Source organism: Symsagittifera roscoffensis, chromosome 8, assembly GCF_963678635.1.
Source record: "Symsagittifera roscoffensis chromosome 8, txSymRosc1.1, whole genome shotgun sequence".
NCBI classification, from domain to species: Eukaryota; Metazoa; Xenacoelomorpha; order Acoela; family Convolutidae; genus Symsagittifera; species Symsagittifera roscoffensis.
In genome coordinates, this window is record NC_087069.1 from 6655189 (window position 1) to 6678342 (window position 23154).

General features: G+C 37.1%; 1 protein-coding gene across 1 annotated transcript in view; it reads right to left on the reverse strand.

Annotated features, from left to right (window-relative positions):
- Nucleotides 1-23154, reverse strand: part of LOC134853289 (mediator of RNA polymerase II transcription subunit 14-like) — a 186831-nt gene that overhangs the window by 14606 nt on the left and 149071 nt on the right. Inside the window, exons 2-16 of the mRNA XM_063869261.1 lie at nt 15274-15430; nt 14561-14687; nt 13789-13978; nt 12467-12647; nt 11501-11741; nt 10963-11080; nt 9421-9719; nt 8666-8949; nt 8355-8457; nt 6230-6806; nt 5396-5621; nt 4875-5014; nt 3957-4138; nt 2559-2877; nt 1703-2410 (exon numbers count right to left, since the gene is read on the reverse strand). Of these exons, the coding sequence (XP_063725331.1) occupies nt 1703-2410; nt 2559-2877; nt 3957-4138; nt 4875-5014; nt 5396-5621; nt 6230-6806; nt 8355-8457; nt 8666-8949; nt 9421-9719; nt 10963-11080; nt 11501-11741; nt 12467-12647; nt 13789-13978; nt 14561-14687; nt 15274-15413 (3835 nt within the window). The 5' untranslated portion in view covers nt 15414-15430. The remainder of the gene's footprint in view (nt 1-1702; nt 2411-2558; nt 2878-3956; nt 4139-4874; nt 5015-5395; nt 5622-6229; nt 6807-8354; nt 8458-8665; nt 8950-9420; nt 9720-10962; nt 11081-11500; nt 11742-12466; nt 12648-13788; nt 13979-14560; nt 14688-15273; nt 15431-23154) is intronic.

Genomic DNA, 23154 nt, shown 5'->3' on the forward strand with positions numbered 1-23154 from the left:
CGCTCAAGTGTACATGCAATCACACGGATAACATAATATATGCGCACAGTTTTGGAGCAAAATGATAATGGAATGTCCCTCTTTCTGAATTTTAAAAAAGCATTTGACACTGTTGACCATGATATTTTAATCATTAAATTGGAAAAATATGGCTTTCGTGGAAAATTTTTGAATTTGTCAAGAACTAATTAACTAACAGGGTACAACATTTGACTGATGGTACCATAAATTCGCCTTTAGAAAAAATATCTGGTGGTGTGCCCAAGGACTCACTGCAATTGTAGGTTCTGGAAAAACACCAATGTTTATAAAAGAATTCAGCAAAGATATCCAGAGCATAGATGACTGGTGCAATGTCAACAAGCTATCGATTAATACAGACAAGAGTAAACTAATGGCTTTTGGAAAAGACCTATCGGATTCCAAAGTTTCAATTGCTGACCAAACTATGGAAAATATGGAGAGTTTCAAATATTTGGGTATCGAAGTTGACAAAAAACTGAATTTTAAAAATCAAACTGAAAAAATTTGCAAAAAGGCGTCGAAATTCAATGGTAATTTGCACAGAGGAAGATCATGCTTCTCTAGACAGTCATTAGTTAAGTTTTACATGGCATACGTGATTACGGTAACTTCCTATGGCTTGATATCCTACCAATGTAATTCGAAAACATCTTGATAAAAGTTTCTCGATTACAGAAAATTAAAAGAACAATTTTTTTCCTTCGTAAGTATGATCATGTGTCCGAGTATTTTTCAAAAAATCTGCTGGAAAATGTGTATGAAATGTTCATCAGCCAATTATGTTCTGAGGCAATGTTTCAGTTCTTAGAAGTGTACCCTTTAACTTTTTAAATCTTCAATCAAGAAAGATGGGTAGACTCACGCTCAGGGGTAGTTTAGGATGTTTGTCACTACATTTAAGAAAAACAAAATTAGCTCAAAATTCGGTGTTTTACAAAACTCTGAAATGTTTTAACTTTTTGTTGTCAAACGATTTGTTACCCCTCAACCGTAACGAATATTCTGACCAGCAAAAGAAAGGATTTTTTGTCAAATTTAAGAAAATATACCTGAATGACAATCGATGGCTTGTTGACATGCTAATAGGATGATTATATGTGGTATCCAAGGGTGCAACTCTAATAACTCTGTTTTTGCCTTCACTTATTTACCTAGGTTTCCCTCGGGTTACTGCCAGTTGGGCTGTACTGCCCATACAGCAACTCTGATGCAGTTTGTTAGTTCATTAATGTTCTCTAAACTGTATCTTAATTCAAATTCAAACGGCACTGCTATTTAAAAAGCTGACATGCTCAAAAATATTCCGTGGACAGGCATTCTGCTCTGTTGCTATCAGAACAGCCGAGCTAAATGATTTTGTTAAATTAGTTGTTAGCCCGAAAAAAAGTCTATATTCCAGTTTGACAACCCTTGCTAATCGCAAGTGTAAAACATATATGGAATCAACTAACAACAGAGCGAGCGCACTGCTTGATCACAACTACTGCTTTTTTCGATTACAATTCAAAATCTCGTTGTTACTTAATAATACTACTTGGTACTAGATGAATTAAGTCTAAATACTTCAGTATCAATGAGCGGACAGCTAACAAACGCAAAACAAGGGTTTCAAAGTGCTGCCCTGAATTTGTAAAGGAAATAATTTCAAAAAATTGAAATTAAAAATAAGCCAACTTACCCAAGAAGTCTTCCCGCATACCCAAGACTGTCACCAACCCATTAGGCCCCGCCAACTTTAGAGTGTGCTCTTCGTGGGAAAAGGACTCCGTAATCTGTCCCATCAAATCCCATTTGAGAAAGGTCCACGCGAGATACAACTCCACAACCGAGATTCTAGTCTTGCTCAAATCCTGACACTGTACTCTTTTCTGCACTAACTTCGCAAAATTCTGGTACGAAACCCTGACACAACTATTCGGCAACATATCATCCGCGTTCTGCAATAACGAAGAAGACGATTCGAAATCATACAGCGAAGAGTCCATCGCGTCTTCAAACTTACAGTCTAATTCTGGCGTCTCAAACTGACCTTTCGGACCTATAGTTGGCACAGTCAAACTTGGGGTCATTGCACTAGGAACCAAGGTCAAACTATCTGAATCATCACTTGGAACGACCGATGGCAAAGATCCAGGCGTCGAAGCCATGTCGTTGAAGCCTGCCGTAAAGTCAGGTTGTCCGAATGCGTTCGGAGGCGGAGTCTGCAACGTGATGGTCGGAAAAGAGTCCGGCGACATTGTCGAAACAAGAGATGTTCCGAACGGCGTTGCAGAAGAAGATGCGTGAGAGGTGCGCCTGGTAAGGACTTTGCTGATTAGCCAGTGAAACTTTTCCAGTTTCTGAGGCGCGTAGTGGGATTTGAGCGTTGGTGTTTTTGTGACATCTTCTGAAAAGGAAAAACTAAATATACAATAAGAACACAAACCTGAATTATAACTGCATTTGAATGCAAATCAAATAATTTAATAGTAATTCTTCTTAGATACTATTTTAAGTCCCCAATTCGTGTATACAATAATTGGGAAAACACCAACCCGAAAATCGACTCAACGCCCCATCTGACAAAGCCACGCAATCTTTGAAGAACTCCACGTCAATCGCGAAAATGAAGCGATAGAATATCGTCAACTTCGTAATTCCATGTGCCACTAAATTAACCTGCGAATGGCAGAAATCAGTGGGTCGATTACAAAAAGACACGCCCACTTTCACCTGTCGGTCTAGACCATATATTAGACACATTGGGCGACTGGTGACATGTAAGGAGTACATCAGATCCAGAATCTGCGTCTCGGGTCTTCCGTATTCTGCGTTGGCTAGTAACTCGTAACTTCCGAGATGCGGATTTGGAATCTGAAACAGAGCCAAAAGACAGATGGAAAAATATCAGAAAACAAAAGCAAATAATGGCTCATTTTTTGAAGCAGTTGTGATGTAACCCTACTTCTCTTCAAAGTTCCAGAAAGTTTTATGAAAAGCACTATTAGATACAGAGGCGGAGCGGAGCTTCGCATTAGATGCGATGCAAAACACACATTGCGCAACAAAATAGTGGAATGAAAAAAAAAGACAGAAGTAAATAAAAACATTCCTGAAAAAGTATGTTGAAAAAAATTACTTGAAAGAATAACTTGACAAAAGTTGAAAAATTACAGCTAGAAAAACTTCATATTTGTATTGGACAAAGTTCATAAACAGCCGCTAAAAATGGAAATAAATTACCGAACGACAACAAAGGCGACCAACTTTAGGTCGAAACCTGTTGAGTCGAAAACAAAACTGTTGCCATAAAAAATTTCATAACATTTAAAAGAGTAGTATGTAAAAGTGGCTATGAAATTACTTACTTTTAAACCCCCCCCAAAAAAAAAGAACTCGGTGTGGCATTACATTACATTATATTATTTTAACCTCCTAAAGGGTGGGTTAAAGCTCCTAGATTTTCGGCCACTCATGTTTTATAGGGAGTTAAAGAGTGGTATTTTGCGGCCACTCTCAGAATTTGAAAGTATTGAAATTTCTTTTCGCTGATTTCCAAGTACAAATTTCGCCGCGCTATACGGGTGATTATTTCCTAGTACTGTTTTTATTAAATCGAACGCCTTTACCTTTGCAAGTATTGCGTGGTTGGTATAAACCTGTAAGCTGTTTGTTATTTATTATGCTTTTGAATAAAACTGAACTTATTTGATTGATTTATTTCCAAATTTCGTTGCACATTTAAGCAAAAGTGAACCAGGTATAATGCGCAAAGGCAGTAAAAGTTCCATTAAATTATATTTTTATTTGCGCATTTAGTTAGAAAAAATATGGACTCCGTAATATGATATGACACTACGCTCCGATTGTTCACAGAAAAAAATTCCACGTATAATCAAATCCGCTTCAGTTTAATAATAGATTAAAAGCCCGATTGGTTCAAATAAGTTTACCTCTGACGCCGATGCATTGTACTTGGTTCCGAATGTGATTTTGAGTTTGGGCATTTCCGGGTATTGTATGGGATGACATCCTTTGTCGAAGTAGGAAGCGTTGAATGTAACTGTGAATCTCTGTCTGGGTCCATAAGCAAGAGTTAGCTTGTCGAAATTGAATGAGACTATTTCAAGCCAAGCTATAACAGAAGCAACCATTACATTTCAAACCCCTCAATGCGATAAAAATGAATTTGGCACGTTTCGCCCCTCACACATTTCGCGCCACATTTATTACGGCACTTAAGGAGTAAGACATTTTGGGCGAAATGGGTGTACACCGACAAAAATTCAGCCAAAAAATACGAACCGATAAAAATTCAGTGTAGACCGATAAAATTCATTCAGGCCTATAAATCTCATTTAACACCTAAACTTGATAGATGAGTTGGAATTTTTTTGATTTCTATGAAAAAACAATCAGTGTATGAACAAAAATGTGTAGAAAAATCTAGAGGTAGAAAAAAAAGAAACGTCGAAAAAACAGTTTGCTTAAAAGTTGAATAAGTTTTCTTCGGCAAAAATTAGGACATTGTCGAAAAAATAAAACCATAATAGCCAAAAAAAAATTTTAAAAAAGCATTCCTCTGCTTTTTTGCATGGCCAATTTTTTTGAAAAAATGTAGCCAAAATTCGTTTTTATTCCTTTTAAACATTTGTTGCATAACAACAATTTCTTTTTCATATTTGTAGTCTAACCAGCTCATGATGAACCGAATATTAAGTACTTCGTAAAACTTGTTCTCGCGTTTGTCTGCATAATAATAATAAAAAATTGTTTTCAAACGAACAGAATAACGAATAAAGAAATCGTTTTCAAAAACATCACTTGAAAGAGTGCCATAAGAGTGAATTAAGCCTGTTTTGAAGACTCACGTTTGTCTGCATTGAGTGTGTGACTGAATGAGTCGATGTAGTGTTTCACAATGGAGTACTCGTCGTAGAGCTTCAACATATGTTTCCACTGGTTGACCAACTTACTCACAGGCACAGAGAAGAAACTATTCGGAGACCATCTGAAGGAAACAAGAAATGGGATACAATTATAATAAATATTATTAATTTCTTTTCCAGAAGAACAATTTGTTTATTATTTTCAAAATTTATTCAAAAAAACTCATTTTGGAAGAAATACAAAAAGGCGAGTTAGATTCTTATCCAGAGGTCTCCTCAACGTTTTTGGATTGCAACGTTTTTTGACATGTTTTTAAAGCGAATATCGATTATTTGAGGCCATCAAAATTAATTAGGGTGAATGATTAAACCAGGAATGAGTACTTACATTGTCAATTTGATCAGCTTGGTGTCCCATGTTTAAGTTCAAAAAATTAAATCAAAAACTTCTAAGAAAAAGGTAATTCAATGATGACTAACTACCAACATATTCATCTGCTAACCGGTTAATTTCAAAGACACTCTCTAAATGGGCGCTTCTATTACTGCCACATCTATTGCCCCCACCTGCACCAGCACTGCCCCCCTTCACTAGTTGGTTGCAAGTGGGTGTGGTGGTGACAAATGTGATGCCCAATACACTTCTGAAGTTGCGATGCACTCGTGGTCTCAACTCCACAGTCTTGATGCTCTTTTTGAAGGACGCCTGCGAGGATTTGCTCACAGAGCCTAAACACATTAGTATGACTAATTTAATTAGTAGCAAAAAGTTCGGACAGACAAAATTAATTAAAAAGAGAGCAATTAACGTAAATTAGAAAAGTTGGCACTCAAAAACTAACTTTTAAGACCAAATTTGTGCCTCAGAGTTGTCTAAAAACGAAATTGCATGCAAAACTCAGTCAAAATGGAACAATTATTCTTTTTAATTAATTCTGCCAGTCCGAACTTTTGCAACTCTCTATTTGAATTTTTGTACCTTTCAAAACGTACTCAAAATTCTAGAGTAGGATTGGTAGGATAATATAGGGTAGAACGGCATAGAGTAAATTGGAATGCCATAGGGTGGAATGCCATGGAAGCTTGCAAAGTATACTCGAATATTAGGCAATTATAAATTTCTACTAGATAAATCTTTACTTAACTAATTACGAAATGTATCAGAATACAAGAAATAATATCAGTTTGGCTTGTCACTGAAAGGAAGGCTGGCTACATGCACTGTAATTCAGGACAAATATCTCTTTTAAAATAGCTAGGTGAAAAATTCTTTCGTTGGATTACGAAATTTAATTAATGGAAAACTTTTCAGAAATAGTTCAAACACGACAACTAACCTAAATTATAATCCGGCATCTTCGTAATGATAATACACGGGGCCCCCTCAGATAGTGTGGAGAAAAACTGAGCCCCAGGTATGAAAGACCGAATAGCTTCTTGCACCGAATTCGTCAGGAATCTTACGTAACAACTCGAAACCACATTACGTAATCCAGGCAACGTCAGAGGTTCTTCTGTCGCGTTATTTTTAACCGACTGAACATTTTTACTGTATTCATCATCGAAGTCTGATGTGACCTTGAATTTCTTCGAATCGTTTCTACATTTGGTGATATCTGAGTTTTCGTCAAAATCCCTTTCTTCTGAACTACATTTTTGAGGTTTCAACGGAAGCAATGAAGCTATTTGTATAGGTTTATAAGCTGAAAATCTAGATTGATCGCTTTTGCCGCCAGTTCCGCTCGGCGTCAGCAGCGTGGCATGTCCCGTTTTCGGCTGGAACAGCTGTAGCAGGTAGTATGTTGGTTGGACAAATCCATTTCGTGATTCTATGCACACGATGACGAAGTATCGCCCGTTGCTTTCGATTTGCAGGAATATTTTTGTCTCGGGAAGTGACGAGTAGGGATGAGACTGAAACGAAAGTTTAGTTTCCACACCCGAGCAATCTATAATTTCAATACTAGTGACAATTAATATTACTTAAAGCACAGAGGCGAAGCTGAGCTTCGCACCACTTGCGATACAACAAACATAAAAATAACATAAAAAGCCGAAACAAAATGATTTTTTTAAAAAAAACTAGGTCACAAAAACTTTCATAAGTCTCGATAGAAGTTCATTCCAGGCCAGACACTTGAATTTTTAAACAGCAACAACGGAACAAAACTTACGAAAAGAAACAAAGCCGACAATCTTTGAGCAGACACAAGTTGAGCCGAAAAAATATGAATAAAAAAAAACGTCCTACTGTAAAAAACAAGGGACAACTTTTGCAGTTGCAACTACAATGAAAATATTCTACAGCACAAGCAAAATCCGTTGTGACAATTTAGCCGATAAAAATTGAGCGAACAAACGGAAAACCAACAACTCATTTTTCTCGGAATTTTTTTTCAATTTCCTTGATCTAAAAAAAACAAGGTCCGGCCACGATTTGAACCCCAGACATTAGGGTACAAAAGCAACTGATTTACTTTCAAACCAAGGAGAAGCAACCTTACAGGTTAATAAAAGAGAATGCAACTGAAAAGAATTCAGCTGCATAGCAAAGATGTCAGCTGCTTTTTCCTCCTCCTCAGCAAGTGACTCGACTGATTTTGTTAAACTAGTTGTTAACTAGAAAAAAGTCTATATTCCAGTTTGATAACGCCTCCTAATCGCAAGCGTTACTATATCAGTACTAGTACACTCAATCCACTTGATTTATCTCCGCTCAGAAGTTTCAATGAAGTACTAATCTATTTTTACAATAAATGTTAATTTTTACTGCAACTTGAGAATATTTTTGTTATATTTGACAAAATAATTTAGAAAAAGCAATTATCATTATTGAAAAGTCAAAAAAAAGTTTTCAATGTAAACTGCACATGAGAAACTCGCGTTTTCGATTACTACTGAAGACATATTTCTTGACATTAGAGTTTAACATATTTCTGCCGAACAAGCGATAGACCAAAAAATGCACGTATTTACTTTTTATATATAATATTAGTCCCCGGCCCACCAATCACCATTCAGCCTTTTTCAATGGGGGAGAGAGATATCATCAATTTCGCCGTAGCCTGTCCCATCTTGAGGAGGCGGATGATACTGGGACCCATTCAACCATGACCGAAGCGGGATGCGAACTCTCGACCTTAGTGTTAAAGGCCGCGCGTCTTACCCATTATGCCACGGCTGCTCTGCACGTATTTACAAGGTAGATTCCCAGTAGATACCCTATCTGGCTTTCGTCATTCCACCCCCAAAATCTTGAGCTATATCGTTTTAATGCTATGCCGTTATTCCGTTAAATTCTTATAAACTCCTTTTGAGTTTCGACGATTGTAAGGATTTAAGCATTTCTTAAGACTTTTGCCATTATTTGGTTTCTGCCGATTTTTTTTTGCAAGGATTTAAGTCTAGAGAGTATTTAATGTTTACTATTATTATTTAATAATTGTTCATTGATAAACTCACTGAGCTGTATTCGAAGCTAGGCGACTCCACCACACTGCAAGTCAGTCCATAGAGACTATTGTTCACTCTTTCAAGCAGGAACCACTTCCGAATTGACTCCAGTCTGAAACGACAAAAAATTACGTTCAAATCCTCATCAAAAAGTCAACAATCCGGGAAAAAGTGTTTTGTACACCCGAAATAAGGTTAACCAATTTATCTACTCTATTACTCATATTTTTGTGATATTTTTTGAATTTTCAAATTTCCAGATTACAGTGAGCTAAGCTAAAATACAAACTTAACAATCAATATTTTGTTTCTTTCTTAACCTCAGCTTGTATGTCGGCAACTCTTTATTAATCGCACTTTCCAACTCGGAACAAGTCTGAACAGACAACTTGGGACACGTGACCACAAACATGCCCGTCTTTGATTGGACAGTGAGTTTAAGTGATTCTGATTGGTCAACTGGCTGTGGGTGAAGTATTTGGAGCGAGATGCTCGGTTCTGAGGGGTTATAGACTGTGGGGAAGGTGGGACTGTGTTTGTTTAGGAATTCAAGGGCTGATTTGAGGGCACATTGGGCTCTGATGAAGGTTGTTTTGGCAATCAGCTGGAACAGATAAAATTTGAAAGCCAATGAATTGAATTTAAAGAAAAACAGAGAAGTGAAGAGGTGACCTTTGGCCCTGCGACCGATAGGGCACAGTTTGGATAGGACCATAACAACCAATGCTATATAACATTTTAAAAAACCAGAGTAGAATAAATATTCAAAAATAATTACTCAATGCATCCAATTAATTCCTACGAACTATTTTGAGATTTCGGAGCAACAAACCATAAATTGATATGGCTGCTCACTGACTACCCAAAAAAGAATTATCCATGATCATTCAATTCGAATTGAACTCGTCGAGAGCAACATATTGATCAGCTTTCACACAATCATGTTAAAATCAGCATTTGGTTTTAAGCTCTCAAAACCTGGGAGTTAGCTCACAGTTTAAAGTTATAACTAAAGTTATAATTTAAACATTCTCTTTTCACTATCAAGCGATTTGCGGAAAAAAGTAACCAGTACCTCGGATATTTTCAGTCGCTCCGGTTCCCAAAACAGCTTCATATGCATTTCACAAGATGACGTCATCGATCCACCTTCTTCGTCTTCCTGTTCCAATTTGGGCAAATGAGTCACCGCAAAGCTGCCCGTAGACTCTTCTAGCTTGATAACTATAGAGTACAAATTGGACGATTGCGAGTCTTTTTCAGCCAGAGTTGCAGCTGACAATGTAGTGGTGACTGTAGGTTTCCCGAGTACACGCCGGAGGTCCTTCCAGTAGAATATTTTGAGCTCACTTCCGATTTTGTAGCCGGAGACACCTGAACACAAGTGAGGGTTTAGGGGGGATTCCTCAGGGATTAGCACCCTTGACTGCCCAGAGGGTCCCCCCTTTGGCACTATTTTAAGACCTCCATTTTTGAGCGACAGACCCTAACTATTTTCTGAAGGCGCTTCTGGCGCCAATATATACAAATTTTACGGAGGGATCGAGCGCCAAAAAACGCGATTTTTTTGGTCAAAACTTTCCAAAAAGTGCCTTTTTTTGGCCTCTTTTTACAAACATTCGCCTTCGGCACAAAAAATTTGGCCAAAAGGGGGTCTTTTTAGTGGTTAGGGAGATATCGGAAAATCAATTTGGTTGAACCAAAAAAATTCAAGAAAATCCTAAATCCGCCCTACCTGCCTACCTGAACATGACAATCATATTACAACCCAAGTCATTGGATTTAACAACAAATCAGGGGCGGATCTAGGATTTTCTCGAGGTGGGGCGGATTTTCAAAAAATTTTCGAAAATTTTGACGACCTTTTTTTTTAGGTCGACCAAATTGACTTTTCGAGCTCTCCCAAAGCACGGTTTTGTCGTAATTTTGGCCAAATTTTTTGCGCCGCAGGCAAAATTTTGAAAAAAAAAAACAGGCCAACAGGTGTTTTTAGGCACTTTTTGGAAAATTTTGACCAAAAAATTGCGTTTTTTCGGCGCGCGGTCCCCCTCAAAATTAGTATATATTGGCGCCAAAGGCGCCTTTAGAAAAATTTTAGGGTCGGTCGGCCAAAAATGGATTTCTTAAAAAGAATCAAAGGGGGGACCCTTTGGGTCGGCAGGGGGTCGAATCCCTGAGGGGGGGGGTCCCCCCCCCCCCTAAATCCGCCCCTGCAACAAATGCATATCTTCAACACCGTTCACTCAATTAAAGCCGAAGACTTTTTCAGTCATGGAGGAAAAAATCAAATATCAGTAACTTCCTAAAAATATTCCTACTTTGAATCTTTAACCCAGTAGTATAGTATATATTGGCGCCAAAGGCGAGAAAAATTTTAAGGTTGGTCGGCCAAAACTGGATTTCTTAAAAGTACCAAAAGGGGGATTTCTTAAAAGTCGGCAGGGGGTCGAATCCCTGAGGGGGGCGTCCGCCCCCCCCCCCCCTAAATCCCCCGCTGCAGCGAAAAATCAAACTTGAGCGTGACCAACTTTGTTTCTTTTAGGAAAAAGTCTAAAAGTTGGTCACGCTCAAGTTTGATTTTTCTAGAGTCTTAAACAAACAAAGAAGCATTACTAACCAATGAATGGGTTCCTCTGCTCCAAGGAGAGACACAGCACCTGTGCATGCACCACTTCCAGCCGTAGAGTCTGGCAGAACTGGTGCAGGTAACTGTATACATCTACAAGCTGGAACTCCTGAAAACAACTTCATATATGGTTGGATATTCAATACAAAATTATGTCGAATTTAGCACCCTAGTTATGAGGATTTGTCAGATTCACGGTCAATATATGCTCAACTATGCAAGTTTTGAAATGAAAGTTAGAACAAAAAAACATGCGCTCTGAGATGGACTTTAAAGTATTTAGATGACATAGAAGATGATTTTTCTAAAGTTTGTATTTTTGATATTTGGTTTAGTAAAAACTTGAAAATCAGAAATTTGTCGTTGTAGCCAAAGCCAAAAAATCAAGCGATTTTCAAAATAAATTGAATTGAAATTTTTTAAGGTGATATATAAAAATGTGTAAAAAGACCTATAACTTAATTTACATTTCAATAACACCAAGGACATACAAAAAACTGTCTAGTAAATTAGGAGCTTTCACTTGTACCTTCGAATTCAACTTATTCTGAATCATGGCAATCAAGTAGTTCTTCTGCAACTCATGCACCAGAGCACGCCCCTCACTGACTCCTTCGTCCTCAATGAGGAACTGGATGTCGAGGAGTCTCCAGGGCAGCGAAGTCTCCACTCCGAACAGAGTCAGAGTGACCTTGAACTCATTTGCAACTGTGAAGGTCACTCTTCCATTTGACACCGAGTAGTCGGAGAACTCTCTCGGGAAGTCAGAGCTAAACGAACAGTCAATTAATCCTATTTTTTTGAAAATCTAATTTACAGAACAAGAAGTTTTCCAAAGAGTGAATATTAAGAAAACCATCACAACGAAATCGCCGTTTAGTTACACGTTAACTCTGTTCTAGGCGTCTCATAGCTTTCATAGAATCCGCACGCATCGAATCAGCCAGCTAATGTCAACATAGCGCACGATTAGCTGGCTTGACTATTTTAGTAAAAAACAACTAAGTTAACAATTATCCAGTCTAAGACATGAAAATTATGCCAAAACTTAGTCGGTTTAAACGCCGACTATCTTCGCGCAAAAATATATAGTCGTGATATCAGCCCTTTTAAGGAGCTCCCAAGTTTTTTTTGTAGTAAACAGCATCAGGGAGCTGATTTATTAATAAGTCCTATAAGTAAAAGAGAGCTGCGTATGATAAGATAATGGTACTATTACCTTAGTGTTATTGCTAATATTTTATCTTGTCGTTAGGAAAAATTCTTATTTATCCCGGTCTTTTTTCTCAGTTCGCCCCAAAGGTTCTGCTTTCTGCAAGAGGAATTACAATTCTGTACTACAGCCAAAGAATATATATTTGTTAGCTCCGTAATATGGTGGTGATGTTTTTCAACCAATCAGGGCTTTTTTCAGGGGGATTTCATTTATGAAAGACTTTTAAAAGGGATTTTAACAAAAGGAACCTTAGGTTCCTGGTACTGCGTTTGAACTTACTCCGCCAGTACACATGGTATGATCCTGTTCAGTTTCATCAGAGTGGCCACCTTCTCCATCTGGCTCGCTCTCTCTGGCTCCACCACTTTCTCTCTAATCGCACAGGGCAGTCTCGGATAAGATCCAGTCGAGAGCACGTCCACAGAGGGAGGAATGTAGAACGTGGGCAACTTCGCATTTGCTGAAAAAAGTTAATTTTGTCGTTTTTGTTGATGTTTACAAGCCACATCATTCGGTTACCCTAGTTGGAACAATGAATTGCCTTGCAACCTTGATGACATGTAACATTGATCGTTGCTGTGCTGCAACATTGAGATATCTTGCCCTAGTTGAGTACTCATTCTTGCATGATTCTTATAAACTCTCAAGCGCAAAAAACGTCCGATCCTTCAAATCTCTTTCCGATATTATCTGACCGAACAACCATCGAGCAAATCTTAATATATTTCGCCAGAGTTCTTGGTGTATTAAGAAATGAGCTTCAGCTACTCGTTTAGAAGTAAAGTCCCGTTATTTTTAAAAAGTTCTATTCAAAAAACTCGTTTAAAAGTGTAGTACGGTCAGAAAATTTAAAATCTACTTGATGTATTTCCAGAAAACGAGAATATGATAGCATTTCCTAATTAGTTATGCTGCTAAGATTTTCAAAAATGTCAGACGCTAGTTGTAGATCAAATTTTGTGATGAATTATTAAAACAGTAGACCGAAGCTAAACACTTTGCCAATGCGGGAGTCGAAAACTGGGCCTCCGAACTATCACTTCTTATCGTTATTGGCTACCAAAAATTGTATTGTAACAGCTAAGCAACGGTTTGAGTATGAATATCATGCTATTTCTTTTGAGTATGAAGTATTTACTATTTCTATATATCCCATGGAGAACTTTTGTACTCAGGCGAGTAGTGGGAAAGTCTCTTAGTCTCCTAGTCTCAATCAAATATTTGGAGGTACGAGGTCCATCATATTCCTTGCGAATCAAATATGTCCCAGTCAGAAAAATAACCAAACGAAATTGAATTTAATTCTTAAGCAGACTAACTCGTTTAGAAGTAATTTTCCTCGCGAATACAAAGTAGATTTCTTTTTTTTATAGTTTTCTTTTTTAAGCTAACCAGCCAGAGCCCTGACCCGAAGGTTAATTATTTAAGTTTAGCTAAGCTATGACTGACTATCTTACAGGAGCTCACCTTGTAAATTGCAGTGCACGTGGGATTTGAACCCGCAATCATATGATTGCTGGGCGCCATCACTACCGATGTGCCACAACGCCACATAACGTTTCAACTCAAGTGTATCCATTTATGCCTTAATACTAACTAACCCAAGTCCTCGTTGGCCATGATGTGGAGCGTGTCAGCGGCCATGAGGAAGAAGCTGGCCTGGGTGTCCAGGAACTCACTCATCTGGCTGCTCTTGTCCAGTTTGGATGCCCCCTGACTCACCCATTTGGCCAGTGCAAACACACGCACAAACATTTGTCTAGTCTTCACACACCACTTGCACAGTTCCACCTAATCAGTCAATAAGTGATTATCATCAATTTCTTCTATTTAATATCTTCACTTTATTCAACTCCACTTAATTGTATTTGTATTTTTTATTTGAATAAATCAATTTTGTGGTTTGTTTCGTTACTTCTTAAGCTCAAAAAAATCATTTCTTGCCACTTTCCGATGAGAGACGTATGATTTCTCACCCAAAAACAATAGCCACAAAACATTGAACTTTCAGAAGTTATTTTGTGCAGACCAAAGTTTGCTGCCGACTGCTACATAGGGAAAAGCAAGGTGCGCTATTTCAAGAGAGTTATTTAATTTTAGAGCGGAGAGCTTGCTTTGAAAAGGGGACCGAACACTTAGTTTGCAAGTAATTTTATTGCCAAAACATCCAAAAACTATGTCAAAATAGTTTTTAATTAGTATGAAAAAAGCGTAAGCAACCAAAAAAAATTAAATACAAAACATTTTGAAAAATTTATTAAATTATTAAATAAAAACAACAATTTAAAGTACTTTTTTATGAAAACTAGCGTTTTCGACAGCAGAGAAAACAAGGAAGAAAAGTAATATAAAGACTTATTGCTGGGTGGTGACCTTTCTTTCGACGTCCGGTTTCCTGGGTAGCAACTCGGCCAGTACAATCAACTCATGGTATGCACTCTGGACTGCCCTCTCTATGATGATTGACAACTTCACCACCTCCTGCTGCGAACCACTCGGCCTAATATGAATAAGTCTACTCTTGATCAGTGAATTCCGTTAAAAATAATGAAACTTGCAAGGTAAATTGTTCAAGAAAATTATAAAAACTATTTCTGAAACTATTCAACTTTTCTTTTTCGCAATTAAAATTTTTCGGAAGTCTTATTTTAGACTCTTTCTGCCAATTTTGGGTAATTTCCTCAATTTTGAAAAAGAAGTCAAACACAATTTTTTCGGGCATTCATATTTGAAACACAATTAGGTGATATATTACAATAGGTGGTAGGTTCAATTTGAATAGCTGGATCGCATTTTGTTAAGCTTCTCACATTATTTATAATGTTTCAAAAGCCAAATTTTTTGGCAAATTAGAAAAGCATTTCACTAATTGCTGCTGGTTTGTAGACAAAAAATTGCTGCCGGTGAAAAACTAAAGCATTTTAGGTTAATTGAATTTTTGGACTTTGCTTCCACGTTTGAAAAACAACCATAAACCCAAATCCGATATAAACAATAGCAGTTTTAAGTTAATTAACTATATGTAGACTCATTTACCGAAAAAGATAATAATTAATGATGGTCACGAAATGCAAACGAAGCTGTACCTTTGTTGTTGAGCCACTATCATTCCCTCCTCTACGGGCGGATTATGCATGCCCCCCATTGACATTGGGTCGAGGGCATTCATGCTTGCATTCGAGTGGGTGAGGTTGGCTAAATTCGGATTCTGAGTTATAATACTCATGCTGCCAACTTTTATCTGGAAAAAACACCGCATACTAAACAAGAAATTAATCAACTCGTTGAACTTAGAGAACTCCGCAAATGTATTTTTAGAAACTATTGAACTTGAACTTTTTGCTCTTCCACTCTTTAAAAAACCATACCACAAAATTGGACCAAGAAAAGTGACCAATTGCAAATTGTTTGATTTTTTTTCTATCAAAAATCGAAATTTTCTGTTATTATTATAAGATTTACGATTGCTTTTGACTGCCAATTTATAAAATAATTGCGACGCATTAATTAACAGTTCTCCCTTATAAACTAACAGATATTATTTTCTAATATATTTAAATTTCACAAGGACAGCAAATGGAACACAGCAACAATTTGAAAGTTGGAAATATACACCAATTAATGGAGCACCATAAACAAAATGAGATGAAGCTACACTTCACATACACGAGCGAATACTATAGCCAAAAACCTCACAGAACTCAAATGTACGGAAAAAAATGACTGATACTTTCGATAGTTTTTCAACTATCGAGTTTCGAAATGTCTGCAATTATTATCACTTTAAAGCTCTTAGGACTTCGAGAACAAGAACATTATCATGGCAAACAGAAAATTGGAAAAAATGAACTCAAAGAAACCCCCAAAAAACGTCTGAGTTCTTTCACAAAGCAAGGAAAATGAAGATTAACTTGATCAATCTTAATTCAGCAAACAATATGAATGACAGGTCAGACAAAAACAACCTTCAAAAAACCGCCTTAAATTTGCTAAGGTTATTACCGTAAAGAGCCAATGGTTCACCACATCTAAATTAAACTCCAGTTTTTCACATTGAAAACATCAACTCTGTCTGATTTGAGCTGACATTGCTATGAATCGCTCAGACAGGAATCAAAGGTTTGTTCGGTGTCAAGGTAGTTTTCTTTGTGAACTGTTCCAAACATCGATTTTTCAGCAAGTTACAAGAAAGAATTTTTAGTTTTCCTTCTAGGCTTTCTCAATTTCTAAATAATAAGCTAACTGTATTCCTAAGAACTCCAAGATGTTGATCCAAGTGGCTAACAATAAAAAGATCACTTGCTTTTTTTGATAGACTTGGATTGGCAAAAGGGAATTAGGCAAACTTGCTATCGAAGGGTTATCGAGGAAACACTCTCACTTCTCTCTTGGAGAATCGACAACTAAGCCAACTGGTGACATTCTTGAGAAAAAAAGGTAGGGATTATTTGATTGCGGAAGTCACTGACAAAAGTTTCTAAAACACGCAAAAGATAAAGCGGGAAATCCAGACACGTGAAAGCACAAATCTGTGCTTTTTTTATGAAACCGATTTGGCGTCGTAATGTTATCCAAGATGCAGAAAAATTTTAAAAATCTGACGGTATTAGTTCGATCCACGGGGCCACAGTTGCCCCCTGGATTACCAGAAAGAAAACTCTAACGCAGCACGCCTTCAATCACTTCCCACTTTACGCAAGAAAATTGGCTCAATAATGATATCAGTGAAAAAAATTAAAACCACGCTATTACAAAGTGAAAAATCAGTTTTTCGAAAACTAATTGGAGTAAAATGAGCTCCAATGATTCATAATAAAATGGCATACTCAAACTTCAAGTAGAAATTTTTTTGCACTACATCAGAAATGCAGTTGGATATCAACCTCACAATTAACCCCGATACAATCACTGACACCAAAAAGTATACCGATTTTTTACTAGCTTCAGTATCAACAACAAACCTTGATCTGATCATAATCCAATAAGTGCAAGTTTTATTGAAAGACAAAAGCCAAGCGTAAATATACCCTGTGAAAAATATGCCAAAAAGAAAGCAAATTGGGAAGCAACTTGCTTAACGGCCATAACCCTACCAAAAAAGGTCATTTATTTAAAACGATAATAAATAAAAGTGTGTTATAAAGTTTCTGGAAAATATGTCAAAAATCGCCTATGTTTATGGAAGCAACCAAAGCAGATACAAGTTGTTATCGTCCAATAAGATTGCTTTTCTGCATCATGTCTTCAAAAAACTTTCATTTGATCAACTGTACCAACACTGCCGCCACTAACTACACGAAAATCAATTTCGACGACAGAGATCAGCGGTGGTCCATCTTTAGCTCTTCTAGAATCAATATAAAAGTTGACGATAAAAACATTAAAAAAACTCGCAAGTCTCTATTTAGATTATGCAAAAGCATTTGACAAAACTACACATCAATTACTTATCGAAAAATTTAAAAACGTTAAATTACTCAAACTCCTGGCTTCTTGATAACCCGAAACAATTTGCTTAGCTTGAAAACGACCAATCCGATCTAATAGAAATCAGTGGCGGTGTACCCAAAGCACTATACTAGACCCTTATTCTTCTTACTTTTATAGAGGATTCACCCATTGCAAGCTCTCACCTCGACAGTAAGGTTTTGCAGATGATTTTAAACTGATTGCTCTGAAAGCAGTCGGCTTAGTCAACGGAGCTCCAAACTCGATAAGTGGTGTCATGAAAATCCTATGACAACAAGTACAAGTAAATGCAATTTGCTAAATCTTACAGGAAACTTATCAGCCCAATTGAGTAACAACGAACTGCTACCAACAACTGACTTGGGCCTCATTATATCTCCAATGCTAATAATAAATAAAAACTGCGAAAGACGTGCACAAACAGAAAAAGGGCCTTCTTCCAGTTAAAACGAATAATATTTCAATGTTCATGGGTCAACAAACTCCACTCATAAACAGGCAACTGTAATATTGGAAATGGTACACTAATAGAAAAGGCTAATGTTTTAATTGTTTACATAGGAGTCGAGAGGACTCTTTTCTATTCTAAATTTGTTCACACCTTAAGGTAAGCATGTCTTTTTAACTTAACATTTGATTCAGACTTCAAATGAACAACTTAACTTAAAATTTAATTCAACTGAAAAACTTAAGTGAAAACTTTAAAAGTCAAACCCAATTATCTAACTTTTCAAACACTAAACAGTTTTTTTCATTCTTTCAGTTATATTAACTTTGGAAAAAGGCAAAGATTTTGAGTGAAGTTTGACGGATGGTCGAAGTAACTTAATATTTACCCACGACGCCAGTCAGGCGGAATGTGCCCTTTTTTCCCTCTGAAAACAGATGAATCCCCCACTGTTCTGAATAATAAAGTAGCTAAAGCAGATGGAAATATTTAGTTCCTCCCCGTTAAATTAAATATTGCCTTTTCTAATATGAAACAACAAAAAGCAGATGTCTGTCTCCTAATCAAAAGGAGGATAAGAAACTAAAAGAGGACTAAAGCCTAAAAGTAGTTGCAGGGAAAACCAAACAAACTGTTCCGGATGAGTTTGCCTGTATTTTTCAGTGACACTAATTTCTTACGTTCAAAAAGACGGCTGAACATTTTTGAAAAGTTTACTATTTTTCTCTAAAAAAAGAAACTAAATTTTCCTTATCGTAATTTTCTTTTAGAGTTACTCAAAACTTCAGTAAAATAATTTCTCAAATTATATAAAGCAATTCAAGCGTACACCGAGAGCAACGACACTGGATTCGAACAAACTTTTCAACTGACAGCGGGCACAGGATATTGTACCCGTTTCTCGACAAGTAGCGGACAATAACTACTTCCAATCTTCTCTCCACTAACTCCCAGCAAAATATTGTGAGAGAAAAGTATTAAGTTAATAAATTAGAACTCCCATCCCATTGGTATTAGTTCATAATAAATACACAGCTGTGCATAACTTTTAAGCAATTCTATTTGATCATCCTTTTCAATTTACCTGTTTATACAAATATCATTATAATGCAAGATTAGATCGACTTTGATCTATGATATAATGTAACCGAGACTTATAACTTAAGTTACTGACTGAAAGAAAAGGATCAATCAATCGACTCGTTGCTTCTTGTAATAAACTATAAAGTCAAAATAATGTCTTATTGCTCACACGGTTGGTCACAAAGTAAATATGATAAAACTTGTGCGCGTAACAGTAACGGTCACAAAGTGGATGCTAAACTCTGACCATGATTACAAAGAAAGACTACTGAAACTTAAGACATTGCGATCAAGCCTTTACGTCGAAAGGCACAATCCTCTTTTGTATTTATCCTTGATTACTTCCAAATATGATATATCGATCAGCGTTCAAACCTGTAATTATGAGAAAATTCGTCAGCACAGAGGAGACAAAAGCGTAGTCAACAAAAACTAATTTATCAAACAAATTTATGTAAAAACTTAATATCTTCACAAAAATTTCAACTATTTATTTTCGAAAATCGATGGAAACCCCAAAATCTCAAAGTAAGCAAATAAATTCAGGCCATTCGAAAACAAATTGACCAATTAGAAAATTAGCAGATGAACTCAAAAAATCAAGAACAGCTTATCACTAGAAAGAAATAAACGCCTGCCGGCCCTCCCCAAGAATATTGTAGAGGTGAAAACAGAAAGAATTTGGGTACTGACAGAAAAATTTTTTATTGCTCGCTTGGAACATTGAGCTCCGTGTTGCACTTTTGGATACTGAGCTATCTCTCGAATTTCTGTTGAAACTGACACAAAACTGTGCGACAGAACGTTTAAAGGGCCCCATGGCCTCAAGACATTTTCGATATATTACGTTTTTTGTTAATATTGACTTCGATTTTGTAATAAAGATATTTAACCAACAGGAACGTTTAGCAAACTTGATAAGTTGAAATTTTCCAGCATCCGGTCCTTCTATCATCAGAACACGCCCCGTAGCAGATAACTTGATTTCGTTTAACAACACTCCATTTTTTGTTAGTTTTTCATCTAAACGGCGAGGATAATTAATTTCCCTTTTCCTATTTGAAAACGTTATCACATTTGTGTTAAATGAGATTGCAATCCTTGTCAGAGTTTGAGAAACTTGCAGGCAACGTATTAGAAAAACATCAAAACAAAAAAGTGGAAAATATAGGTTTCTAATCTGAAACCCCACGTTATTTGACCCTCTACGTTCACGCGCCCTTTTTTCAGCCCTGAACAGCCCTGAACAAATTGACAAAAAGCTATCAAATATAGCCAAAATTCTCAATTTTGGCAGCAAAATATCAAAAAATCAAGAACAGCTTATCGCAAGAACGAAACGCCTACCGGACTTCCCCAAAAACATTTTAGAGATGAAAGCCAAAAGAATTTGGCTATTGACGGAAAATAAACTTTTGCTCGCTTTGAAAAATGAGCTCCGAATTGCAATTTTTGGCACTGAGCTATCTCTCGAACTTTTGTTAAAAACTGACACGAAACTGTCCGACGGCAGGTTCAAAGGGCCCCATGGCCTTAGAACATTTTCGATATTACTTTTTTTTTGTTAATTTTGATGTCGATTTTGTAAGAAAGATATTTAGCCAACAGGAACGTTTAGCAACTTGATAAGTTGAAATTTTCCAGCATCCGGTCCTTCTATCATCAGAACACGCCCCGTAGCAGATAACTTGATTTCGCTTAACAACACTCCATTTTTTGTTAGTTTTTCATCTAAACGGCGAGGATAATTGTTTTCCCTTTTCCTAACTGAAAAGTTTTCACATTTTGTGCTAACTGAGATTACAGCCCCTGTCACAATTTGAGAAATTTGCAGACAACGTATTAGAAAAGATCAAAACAAAAACATGGAAAATATAGGTTTCTAATCTGAAACCCCTCGTTAATTGACCCTCTACTTTCAGAGGCCCTACTTCATCAACTCTTAACAAGCCCATTACATCTTCACTCCATTTTAAGCCGATTATACACTTGATTTCATTTAGGAACTGTTTCCACCCTAGCAAACTTCAAAATAAGCATACTCTAATTGAGGTCACATAAGCAATTCATTTAGGTTTCTGTTTTCCATTTCCGCAAGTAGTTGTTAATTGATTTATAAAATTATCAAACTAACGATTAGGTTAACAATGATAACAATAACAAATTATCTTATTCTGTTTGCGTATTTTAAAATTTATTTACAAAACTTGGAATCAAGCAAGTAGGTTTTCTTGAAGTATAAAAACATTTATTTCCAGCAAGTCGAGATACACAGAGACTTTGGCTCCTCTGACCCAGTTAATATGGATCTAAATGCAAGGCCAGCTTAGCGTCGATGAGACTGGACGCATTAGTTCACTCTTGTCGATGACGAGAGGAAGCTGTCATCCGGCATGGATAGATACAACTCCATATAAAACTTCTTATGTATTTATATATCATTTATGTTTTGATATTATATAACATTAATGTGTACTGATCGATTGACCTTGATAACAAGGACGAGAGCGGCGTCTAAAGAGAACTATGGTTCAGAACGTAAATAAACGTTACATAAACAGGTTGTTTTAACTTCTTCTCTCTCAAGCTCGACATTATCTTTCCATACGGATTCAAGGATTAACAGTTCATACCTTGAGGACATAGCGGTATGACATGGCGCAGTCAGCAGGATTTTCGAAGAATGCACTCAACATAAACCCATTTTGGGAACGAGCATCGGCCGAACCTCCATTAGAGTGGACAAAATGGGCGGCAACACTGGAAATGGCAGTATTCGCGAAAGACGGCATCGAAGTTCGAAATCTCCCACGAACAAGACCACAATTAGTAGAGCCATCTGAACCAGTATACGAGGTCGAGATAACCGGTGAAACGGAAGCCCAAAGGAAAAACCGCGAGGTGCGCAACCAAGAAAAAAGAGTGGGCTGGGAAAACCACGTGATAAAAGCGCGGGAAAAAGGAGTTCTGTGTAATTCATTCAGATGGGATGAAGCGGACGCAAAAGTGCGCAGCTATCTTTTCTTGTGTCTCGTTTTGGAGGATATATTCGTCACGACACGTATAATATCTTTTGAGAGGTATAATTTTATTTGTCGAAAACAAAAGAAAACAGAAAGTTTAGAACAATTTCATGCTGACCTAGTGGAACTAGCTTCACGGGCCGATTGCGGCGACCGAGAAAGTGAGTGGGTAAGGGACATGTTAACCACTCACATGAACAACGAAAAAATTGCAGAGGAATTGTTAGCAAAAACACGTACCCCACAGGAGGCATACGAATACGCAATTCGACGTGAAAAAGGAATAGAACACAGTCGTACAATGAAAATAAATCTGATCGGAGGTCAAAGAGTGACCCCAAAACAAGAACCAATACATTATGTTAATACACGTGGCAGACAAAACCAACAGTACAACCAGAACAATCAGCGAGGTCGGGGCGGTTTTCGCGGCCGACCGTATCCACGTGGATCACAAAACACAAGGGGTCAGTAATATCAACAACAACGAAACATAAGTTCCAAACAGTGTTTCAAGTGTGGAAATCAAAATGGTCCGAATGATCTACAATCTTGTCCGGCAAAAGACAAAATTTGCTCAAAATGCGCAAAACGCGGACACTGCAAAAGTTTGCCGTTCTACAAACGTAAATTACCTAGAAAATACAAATGAGGAACAGCAAGAGGAAACAGAAATAGAGAGCACGAGGACGGATACCGACCCGGTTGCATATGCTGAGTTCACCACAAACAATGGTTGGGAAAACTATCAAATAGACGAATTTTCAGTAATGGCAATATCGGAATCATTCGAAATCAAAAACACAAAAAGAAGATCGGAAGACGACTTAAATAGCCACATTGTTAAATTAAAGACGAATACAACAGAACTATTCGCGATTGCTGACTCAGGCAGCCCGATGTCTTTTCCAAACGAAAAAACCGTTCAACGAATACAACAAAAT